Genomic DNA, 10,945 nt, shown 5'->3' with positions numbered 1-10,945 from the left:
TCCAGCTCCTGCTCCTGCTGCCGCTCCCGCTCCTGCCCCATCCCGGTCTGGTCCCGCCCCATCCCCGTCCGGGCCCGCCCCCGCGGCGCCATGTCGGGTGAGGGCACCCGCGGGCCCCCACGTGACCCGCACGGCCGCGGCCGCCCTTAAAGCGCGGCGGGCGGGCGGCCCGCGCAGCGCCCGGCACCGGCCGCAGGTGAGCGGGACCGGGATGGGGACCCGACGGCTGCCCCAGCGCTGGGGAGCACCGCCCTCCTCCGCTGCGGGTCTGCCCGGCGGGGTCAGCTGAGGTGAAGCGGCCATCGGGCTGCAGCGGGATGCCCGCCTGGCCCCGAGCGCGGCAGGGACCTCCCGGCACACCGGACCCCGGTGCTGCTCCGCCCGGCCTTCCCGTGGCCGCTGTCCCGCTGTCCTGGCGGTGGATCCAACCGCGGGCCCCTTCACCTCCTCGCAGGGCTCAGCCCGATGCCGCGGCCCGGGACAGCGAGGCCCGGAGCAGCCCCTTGCAGCGTGTGAACGGTGCATCTGTGCAGTGAGTTTAGCACGCGTGGTAAAGCTGAGCTTTGGGGGAGTGCAGGTCTCCACCCTGCATGTCTGGGTGTCAGCTCAGGGCTGGGAGGAGTTGGAATAGCACCGGCATCATACAAGCACAACAGGTGCATCCATGCTGAGCATCCTGGTGTCTCTGAGCTCTGCAGCACGGCAGAGACAGGAGCAGGAGTGCTGAGAGGTGCTTAAGATTGTTTTGTTTTGCTGCTGGCTTTGTTGTTTAGGCTTATCTTGTTTCTCTTTGCAATAACTGGCAAGCTTCTGCCAGCAAGTCTGTGATGCATCTGACAGTGAAGAGACTGCTCCACATGCTGCCTGTAGACAGAATCTAAGTGAACCTTTCTCCTGTCTTTGTGATTCGGTATTTCCAGCAAGATAAGGATCCTTTTTCATCCTATAGAGACGTTAATACACAAACCCTCTCCCCTTGTGATGGGTTTTAGTGGGAAAACAGACATCCTTTGATTTGCCTACAGTGCTGTGCCATGCTTGCTAGGAGTGAGATATTGGGAGTTGACAGCACGTGGTTTTGAGCTGCCAGCTTGATCACCAGCACACGCTTTGGAATAATTCTCCCAGATTAGTGCACGTGGATGTCAGGCAAAGTCCTCTGGGAGAGCCTGGTCAGGGCTGTGCCTGTGCAGCGGGTTGTTTTTGCTTCAGTTGTCAGTAAGTCTGAGCTGCTGTTTTTGCCACAGCCGCTGTGTTGGTACACAAGAGATCTGAGGCTCCCGGTTCCTCTTGGCAGCAGGAGGCCTGCGCTCCTTCCTCACATCTCCTGCCAGCTGGAGAGGTTCCTCAGGTGGTAAAAGCAGACTTTCTCCCAAAGACTTTTGCCTGATTGGCAACTCAAGCGTAACCAGTAGAAGAAAAGTTCAAAGTCCTCTTGGCTGACCTAAAGCCACGATGGAGTTTACATAAGGACAGAGAATGTGTGCTGGCTTGAGCAACCATTCCCTCCAAAACAGGCTCCAAAGTTACATAATGCTTGGATGACGTGCTGCTTCCCAGTGATAATTTAAAGTTTTGGCAGGTACCTAAGCAAATAATGCAGATCCCAGTTTTGTGGCAGCTCTTCTGTAACTCTGTGTGCTCGTTACCTCATTTTAAAGGCACAGGATGGAGCACTGTGGGGAGGTAAGTGGAGTTGGCCATCCTAGACCCACTTGCACCTCTGAGTTGCTGTTTTGCTTTCTGTGAAGCCAGGCCAGCACAGCTGGTGTTGCGCAAGGCAGGGAGAAGAGGATGGTCTCTGCTGACTTTGTTTCCAAGCAGCCGCACTTGGTGAGGAAAGGAACAGAGGATCTGCTAAAGAGCTGAGTGGGTGCAGTGGGCTGGCCCAGGGGACTGCTGTCTGTGGAGATGGTGTCTTATGGAAAAGGCCAGTGGTTGGAAATGCAGCTGTCTGATCCAACAAAGAAAACAAAGGCCTCAGTTTTTGGGGGTGGCCTGATCAGAGGGGATTCTGTCCTTTGTTTCTGACATAGGAATAATTTGTGCATTCTTGTGTCCCTGCCCCATTAGCACTGGCTCTCCTACCTACAGTGTAGAGCAGCACTGACTTTTGGGAACAGACAGAATGGAAATTCTGAGGATGGAAACAGTCCAAGAAGCACCTGCTGTAGACAGAAAAAAAAAATCTGCTGGCATGCCCAGCCCAAGGCCATGAGGTGACAGAGGTCATCACCTGGTTCATATGGGCATCCTGCCCTGCTGAGTTGTAGTCAGGGCAAAAGTGACGTTGACCTGACTCTTTTGAGAGCCAAATTTGACCCAGCAGGCACAGAAGAGCCGCATCAAAGTGGCACAAAGCCAACTGCTGTGTTATTTCTCTCAGCACTATCTGAACACATGCTTTTTATTGTGTTTTCACTACAGCTTACAGTGAGGGCTAGCAGAAGGGACTCCTTGATGATGATGATGATGATGAATGTTGGGTCTTGACACGGGCTCATTTAATCATCATCTGCCCAGCCCAGCAGTAACTGCTCCATGCCGAGACCCTTGTACCCACCGTGCTCCCTCTGCTCCCCTCTCCAGAGCTCCCACCATGGTCAATGAGACCCAGCAGAGCTGCAGTGCCAGCTCCAGCTCCAGGTCAGATGGCGGCAGCAGCAGCGGGAGCGAGAGCTCCAAGGACAACTCGCGCTGCTCCACCCCGGTGCTCGACGCCGACCGGCACGAGCGGCTGCGCGAGAAGATGCGCCGGCGGCAGGAGGCCGGGGACAAGTGGTTCTCCCTGGAGTTCTTCCCCCCACGTACAGCCAATGGTGCTGTCAACCTCATCTCCAGGTGAGCGCTGCAGGGTGGGAGAGGAGTGTCTGTGGTGGAGGGCTGGGGAATAGCTAATGAGGCAGGCTCTGCCCCATGCTCTGTCTCCCCTTCCAGGTGACGAAGCAGGTAATGGGGCTGTCCTTTCCTGCTGAGGAGGGTAATGGACACCAGGTAACTTGTCTTCCTTGGAGGCCCTGAAGAGTTAAGTGCTGTGTTGGGATTACTGAGGGGCCAGGCTGTTTACTTGCTCCCACGCTCTGGGAATTTGGAGCAACCCCACTGTCATGCTCTGGGGCTGAAGCACGATGCTGGGGCAGAAAAGTACCTGTTGAAAGCAGAGAATCCTCCTTGAAGGGCTGTGTGCCAAAGTCTCTGGAACAGACTCCCCCTTGCTTTCAGAATCATCCAGCTGCTATGGTTTGTGCCTCTGCATTACTGAGGACTAAAGTTTCAGCCTCTGAGATAGGTGTCCCCATCTAAACTTTAAATGAAAAGTGATAGTTCTCAGTGGAGCTATAAGTTCTTCTGGAGCCTCAGGAGCCACCATGTACTCACCTGGAGGAGAAGAGGGTGTTTCGTAACTCTCTTTATAACTGCTCTATGCCAATGCCATATGTTAAACAGAAGGGCCTGTTCCAACTTAGAGCAGGAGAGAGACAAGTTAAGCAAGCCCTTGTCTCTTTTCTTAGGCACACTGGGGAACACAACAGAGTTCTGCTCCATCTTTTCATATTTGTAGCCTCTACAGTTCAAGCTGGGAGCAGGGGGTTGCAGCATGGTCTCCCATCTCAAAAGGAATGGGACTTGCACTGCTCTCTAGCAGAAGCCATGTCAGTGTAACAGAACACGCAGGGAGGAAGTGTATTGTACAGAGAACACCTCAGTTGCCTCTTCAAAGAGATTGGAAGCTCTTGGAAGCTCTTCCCCAGAGAGCCTTAAAGGATGGCTTTCCTTATTTACACTGGCCACTTGCTTAACTCTTAGTGCAACACTTTTGTGGTCTCTCCTGCTGCTGTCACCCAAGCTCTCTCTGCCTGTTGCTGGCATTCCAGCAGTGAGCAAGATACCCCAGGCCTAGGGAGGGGATTTGCCTACCTGGTGTAGGCTGACACAGCTCTAAAACCCACAGGTTTGACCGCATGGGAGCAGGTGGCCCGCTCTTCATTGATGTGACGTGGCACCCCGCAGGGGACCCAGGATCTGACAAGGAAACCTCTTCCATGATTATTGCCAACACTGCAGTCAACTACTGTGGCCTGGAGACCATCCTGCACATGACATGCTGCAACCAGACCAGGGATGACATCACGGGGCATCTGCAGAAGGCCAAGAGGCTTGGGTTGAAGAACATCATGGCACTGCGTGGAGGTGAGTCCTGTGATGTGCAGGGCTCAGCCTGTGCTGCTGTTGTGTTCAATTCCAGGGTAAAAACAGAGAAATAAGATTTAGAGGCTCCTTCTGCAGGAATTAAATGTTGAGACTGAGCATTTCACCTGAGCCCTTTGTTAGTCCCTCCAGCTCAAGGGTAGACAAAACCAGTCCATGGTAGAAACTGCAGACTTGGGGGTTTCATCTTTGTCTTCCTTTTGATAGCAGGTTTTTACTGAAGTAGCAGATCTGAGTCCAGCAAACAGTTGGAGAGAGCTGTGGATTTGTTCTCTTTTCAGATCCTGGTGGTGAGGAATGGGAGGAAGAAGTAGATGGTTTCAACCATGCTGCTGACCTGGTTAAGCACATTCGCAGTGAATTTGATGATTACTTTGACATCTGTGTGGCAGGTAAATGTCTTCCACTGCAGAGTGGGGGGTAGGGTCTGAGACAGGGAAATCAGCTCAGCAGTCCCTCCCTGGATTGCTGTGACAATGCAATACTTCCTAATTTCTAGCAACTTGCCCTGACCACCAGGGTTTCATTTTTTTTCCGCCCCTCTTCCTCCCAAAGGCTACCCCAAGGGTCATCCTGAAGCAGAGAGCTATGAGGCAGACCTGAGGCACCTGAAGGAGAAGGTCTTTGCTGGAGCAGACTTCATCATTACACAGCTTTTCTTCCAACCAGAAACCTTTCTCAAGTTCATGAAGGACTGTCAAGCCATTGGCATCACCTGCCCCATTATTCCTGGCATCTTCCCCATACAGGTGAAATCCAGTAATTTGGGTTTGGGGTGGGAATAAGGATCCAGGATGTTAAGTGTTTGTGGGTCAGGGCCTGAGAGAGAGGTCTGTAAATATCCTCCACAAAATTTCTGGGAAGTGAGAGTGCTAAACATGTGATAAATCTGTAGGTGGTTTGCTAAATTAAAGAGGCAGGTAATAACAAGCTGAAAAGGTTTTCTGTGCCCATATGGCAAAAAGGGGTATAAAGGACAATGTCACTAGTCCTAACTAACCAGTCCTGAGGTGTTAGTTTTCACTGTCAGCATGCAGGGCTTGGACAAGGACCTAAAAATCACCTAAAGAGACATGACCTGGACTGTGTTACCACCCTGGAGATGGGGCCTGGGAGTAGAATCCAGGAGACCCAGTTCTAAATCTGCCACAAGATTGAGACCAAGTACCTGTGCTATGGGGATGTCAGAAAAGGGCCTTGGAAAAATATAAATCCCCTGCATCCTCCTGCAGGGTTACCACTCCCTGCGCCAGCTGGTGAAGCTCTCCAAGCTGGAGGTGCCTCAGGAGATCAAAGATGTGATTGAACCCATCAAGGACAACGATGCAGCCATCCGGAACTACGGGGTGGAGCTGGCAGTGTCCATGTGCCGGGAGCTGCTGGACAGTGGGATGGTGCATGGGCTCCACTTCTACACCCTCAACCGGGAAGTGGCCACCACTGAAGTCCTGAAGCGCTTGGGCTTATGGAAGGAGGACCCCAGGTGAGCAGAATGTACTGGTTTCTGTGAGTTCCACTTTCACATCCATCCAGCCATCCCACCTTCTGAAAGGAAGCAAACTGCTTTTTTGCTCCTTTTTTTTTTTTTAACTTTTAGCACCTTTCTGCATTTAGAAGTTCGCCCTTCCTGTAGTTCTCCAGCAAGAGCTGGGAGGAATAGAGGGAACAGCTGATGGAGGAGTTTGGTTGGTTGGTTTAGTAAAGTAGCTTTAAAGGAGCTGTTCTGGAACTTTAAAAATCCAGACTCTTAGAGCTGCCACTTGGAAGAAATAAGTTTTTGATGCCTGTCACAACCCCTCTTACAGGCTGGGTGCTATGTAAGCTCCCACCGTGGATTTCTAGGGTTCTCTGCGGCTGATAAAGGGAATGTGGAATTCTCTCTGAGTCCACAGGCTTCAGCACAGACAAGAGGAAGCAAAGGAAATTCTCAGCTGTTTTTTTTCCTTACAGTAGCTTCCCATAGTGCTTTGCCTTACCTTTTCCAATTTCAGGTGTCAGTGCTGTACTCTTAACATTAAACAGACCCCTACTGAGCATCTTGTAAGGGAACTGCGTGAGAAATACTTTCCATAAAGGAAGAAGAGTTTCCTGTCCTACTTCTTGGCAAGCAGAACTCTTCTCAGCCTCTGTTATTGCTCTCTCCAGGGGAAGGGCCTCCAGGCTCTAGTGGAGAGTCAGCAGAGGAAGTGTGTTAATGTCTGCTCCTCTCATGCAGGCGGCCCCTGCCCTGGGCAGTCAGTGCCCACCCCAAGAGAAGAGTGGAAGATGTTCGGCCCATCTTCTGGGCCTCCAGGCCCAAGAGTTACATTTATAGGACCCAGGAGTGGGATGACTTCCCCAATGGCCGGTGGTAAGTGTCCCCTGCAGTAGGAAAGCCTGGTGCACAGTTGGTCTCTGTTAATGGGTGTCCTGGGCACACTTTGGGCTTCACTGAACGGGTGGCTTCCTAACAAAGTGGCCCCCAGTTGCTCAGATTGAATGAGGTGAGGAGAATGGCACCAAGATCTTGAGGTTTTTGGTGTCTAGGTGGGTTTTGTTGGATAGTTCTCTTCCTGGGTGGCTGCCTCCCTGCACCACCAAATCAGCTCATCTTCCTCAGTGGCCTGTTAAGTCTGTGTCTGCTCCCCTTGCAGGGGTAACTCCTCCTCTCCAGCCTTTGGGGAACTGAAGGACTATTACCTCTTCTACCTGAAGAGCAAGTCTCCCCGGGAGGAGCTTCTGAAGATGTGGGGAGAAGAGCTGACTGGTGAGGAAAGTGTCTTTGAGGTGTTCACATGTTACATCACTGGAGAACCCAACAGGAATGGGCACAGGGTGAGTGATGGCCCAGGAAGGGATGGTTGGTGTGGCACAGACAATAGTGCATGTTTCCCCTTGCTCCTGGTACTACATCATTCTTCTAAACAAGAATTGGCACTTCCCTATCCAAAAGAATTTTCTGGGACAGTGTTTGGAAGGGGATCCAGCAGCCAGAGCTAGGGCTCAAAATAAAAGGAAAGCTGCTACAGTATGACAGGACTGGTATCTATAGACTTCAGCAGTCGTTCTTAGAGTTGAGCATATCCTGCCCTGTGAACCAAACCTGGGAGTTCTCTCCTGAAGCAGGTGTGTTTGAGGCCATTAGGGCACTTCTGAGTTCCTTCAACACCCAGATGGCAATGAAGGGGTTGTTACACCCACTGTGAGCCACCCTTTCTCCCCATGGCAGGTCACATGCATGCCTTGGAACGATGACCCTCTGGCTACTGAGACCAACCTTCTGAAGGAACAGCTGGAGAAGGTCAACAGACGAGGAATCCTGACCATCAACTCCCAGCCAAACATCAATGGCAAACCATCCACAGACCCCATTGTAGGCTGGGGGCCCAGTGGGGGCTATGTTTTCCAAAAGGTACAGTGCTATTCTGGGCTAGGCAGCCAAGAGTTATGACCCTGTTTGGCCTCTGTTAGGTTGGGAGGTCCCAGGCTTTCATCCAGATAATCTTTCTGCCTGCTCCTTATCTTAATGCCTTGTTGGTGAGATGAGGCAAAGCTCCTTTGGTGTCCTAAGAGCCAGGCTATGTCATCTCTGTGGCTGACTTCAGGGCTGTTTCCTCCCACCTCAGATCATGTATTGTTTCTTGTTTCTACTCTCAGCAAGTAATTATTGGTGACTTCTTTCTAGAGCAAGGCTGCGAAGTTTTAGATATTTTACCTGCTGCATCTGCTCCCATTCAGTGATGCAGAAAGCACTCGGGTTTTTCATAAAATGGGAATCAACGGGGTAGTATCTCTACCACCCAGCTTCTCATGGTGATAACTGGGCATTTATAAATTCCCCTGTCTGTCCTTCACTAAGGCAGAGTTCTCCACAATTACCCTCAGCCCCCAGCACTGTGCTGTGCTGTTCAGACAACTGCCAGGTTCCTTCCCTGGCCTGCCAGCAGCCCTGCCTCCCACTGTCAGGCATTTCAGGCCCTAGAGCCTTGCCACTAATGGCTGTGATAGGAATCTCCCATCAAGGTAAATGCCAGGCAAGTGGCTCATACTGGGAAACAAAGCGGCCGTGTTCAAAAGGGATCCAAACCGCCAAAGCCAGAGACCAGCAGATGGCAAATGCAGTTATGTTTTCAAAGGAAAAGATTCCCCCGAGGTGAGGGAAATCCATCATCTCACACAATAGCCAGGAAATGGGGGGAGGGGAAGCAGTTGTTGGGAGCAGCCAAGCACAGAGCAAGTACAGAATTGGGTTGTAGAAGCACACGGGGAGAATTGTGAACAAAAGATGAGGACAGGGAGTGGTGCTTAGGAGAGCCCAGCTGAGACCCCCGAGTTCTGCTCTCACCAGGCTGGGCTGCCTTGGCAAGACACTGCTGTAGAATAGAGGTCAAGCACTCTGGCACAGGCTGCTTCCTGGTGCAGCAGTTGTGGTTACACTGGAGTTCATTCCAGCCTGTCTGCTTGCATGGGTGCAAAACAGGCAGGATGTAGCTTTCCTGAGCTCACTGTTCTGGCCTGTTATATCTGCTCTCCCCAGTTATTTATTTTTTTCCCCCAGCTCTCTTATGAATTTGCTCTGCCCTTTGCTCAACCCTCCTCTGTACTACATGTTTCTGGGGATGAGCCATGCAAGGCAGCCCAGACTCCACAGCTCTGTCCTCATTTGCCTGTATTTATCTGTCGTGCCATGATTTAAGGCTCTGACTCTCCTCCCCCTTCCCCATCCCTCCCTGCAGGCTTACCTGGAGTTCTTTGCCTCCAGCGAGATCGTCACGGCGCTGCTCAAGGTGCTGAAGAAGTACGAGCTGAGGGTGAACTACCACATAGTCAACGTCAAGGTGGGCTGTGGGGCACAGGACACGTTCCTTTCACCACCTGGGGGGAGAGGCAAATATCCGAGATTCAGATACTGCTATGAACAAAGCAGGACGTGAGGGCTGATGAAGGGAAGGGAAAGTAAAGCAAGTCAGCTGTGCCATGCAGCAGCTGTTTGAGTTAACAAGGAGAGGGTAAATGCACTTGTTCCAACTCACTCAGCTCCTCCTCCAGCAGTTGCTCCAAAAAGGTTTTCCCTCCTTTGGCAGGGCCAGAATATCACCAATGCTCCAGATCTGCAACCCAACGCTGTCACCTGGGGCATCTTCCCAGGCAGGGAGATCATCCAGCCTACTGTAGTGGATCCTGTAAGCTTCCTCTACTGGAAGGTGAGTCCTCCCTCCTGCTGGATGCACTACTGTGAAATTCAGTGTCTGGTTAGGTTTTAGTCTGTGACACTTCTCACAGTTGAGGGCTGGTGCAATACTGGCTTTCAGAGGTCCAGGTACTGCTTCTCCTGCTCCCTCTGTGTAAGGAGAACTTTGCTGTGGCAAAAGCTCTTCTCAAACACCAAGTGCACAGTAACTTGGGAACTACCAGTGTCACTGTAGTGGGCCCCAGAGTGCTGGACAGTGGCTCTCCCTCCCCTCTTACACACACGCAGGGGCAGCACTGAGCCATTCATTGCACTGCAAACCGTGTCTCCTTTCAGCTCTGGGCACTTCCCCCTGACTGGAAAGCATGAGGCTCCTTGCTCAACTCCTGCCATTTCTGCTGAGAAGAAGCAAGCCACAGGCTGGCCCAGCCACATGTGACACTGAGTGTCCTAAATTAAGTAACATGAAAATGTTACACAACTGCCAACGCTTTTTTCCCCTGCCAGGACGAAGCCTTTGCCCTGTGGATCGAGCAGTGGGCCAAGCTCTACGAGGAGGAGTCGCCCTCTCGCATGATCATCCAGTACATCCATGACAACTATTACTTGGTCAACCTGGTGGACAACGACTTCCCCCTCGAAAACTGCCTCTGGCAGGTTGTGGATGACACTTTTGAGCTGTTGAACTCTCCAACTCAGCAGTGAAAATCCCTCTTACAATCCCTTACTTCCTCCGTCCATCCACTGAGAAGCAGCAGCAGCTCTTGTGCTGGTGATGGGCACCACACTCCCAAACCCACAGTATGTGCTCTTCTGTCCCCAGCAAAAAGGCTCCCTGAGCCTTTCTCACTGAACAAGAGCCAGAACTACCTGAGCCTCTGAGCTGAGGCATCAGACTGAGCCTGAAGGCCAGCTCTGCGGGATGAAGAGCTGCTGATGGCCGTGTTGATTACAAGAACAGAGAACTCTTGTGCATCAGTGTGATAAAACTCCATGGGATTCTGGTAAATTTCCCATGCCAAAAATGCTGCCTTGGGGGCAGAAACACTCCTGTTAGCTGTGCCTGCGTAAGGGGATTATTTCAGCTGTTACCAACCCGGAAAAGAAGGTCAAATTGCTTTTATATTGCACTCCTAAAATGTATTTCTTCATAATTGCTCACATCAGGCTATTTTGCACTCACTCCAGAAGAAGGTTCAATATTTCTCCTTAACTTTTCTCCTTTTATTGTATTTCCTGTTTTCTTTTTAATAGGACTATGTGAATTCCAATTCTGGATTAAGCTACTTAGGAATCACACTATTCCTTAGATTACGTATAATAAATTACGTGAATACAAATGTCCCTTGTCCTAGGCTACACTCTGGCAGAGACTCATGTTGTTTGCAAACTAGTCAGCGTGGCACAAAGGAAAATTTTAAGAAAACCAATTGTTTCTGGGGCAGTTCTGCCTTCACTTTCAGTGCATGCCCTGAGTATGGCTAAAGCTCGATGGTAGAGCAGAAAACGCTTAAATCCTGGAATTTATCAAAAGTAACCAGCTACAATCTTCAGCCCAGTGCTGCA

General features: G+C 51.4%; 1 protein-coding gene across 4 annotated transcripts; it reads left to right on the top strand.

The window, feature by feature from the left end:
• The first annotated feature begins 93 nt into the window (after positions 1–93).
• Positions 94–10,719, top strand: MTHFR (methylenetetrahydrofolate reductase). Of its 4 annotated transcripts, none has more exons than XM_027658238.1 (12): positions 94–196; positions 2,590–2,841; positions 3,953–4,191; positions 4,491–4,601; positions 4,765–4,958; positions 5,442–5,692; positions 6,425–6,559; positions 6,843–7,023; positions 7,418–7,600; positions 8,925–9,026; positions 9,273–9,392; positions 9,887–10,719. In XM_027658238.1, exons 2-12 carry the CDS (start codon positions 2,600–2,602, stop codon positions 10,082–10,084), a joined length of 1,956 nt encoding a protein of 651 aa, XP_027514039.1. In that variant the 5' UTR covers positions 94–196; positions 2,590–2,599; the 3' UTR covers positions 10,085–10,719. The 4 variants fall into 4 exon arrangements, with proteins under 4 accessions (XP_027514039.1, XP_027514040.1, XP_027514038.1 ...); XM_027658239.1 differs by lacking the exon at positions 94–196 and adding an exon at positions 736–1,582; XM_027658241.1 differs by lacking the exon at positions 94–196 and adding an exon at positions 2,938–2,994 and having other exon boundaries at positions 2,736–2,841.
• Positions 10,720–10,945: the final 226 nt, after the last annotated feature.

The sequence above is a fragment of the Corapipo altera genome, unplaced genomic scaffold (assembly GCF_003945725.1).
Source record: "Corapipo altera isolate COAL_440 unplaced genomic scaffold, ASM394572v1 301, whole genome shotgun sequence".
NCBI classification, from domain to species: Eukaryota; Metazoa; Chordata; class Aves; order Passeriformes; family Pipridae; genus Corapipo; species Corapipo altera.
Note: the sequence above shows the minus strand (reverse complement) of the source record. Positions and strands in the feature narration are given on the sequence as shown.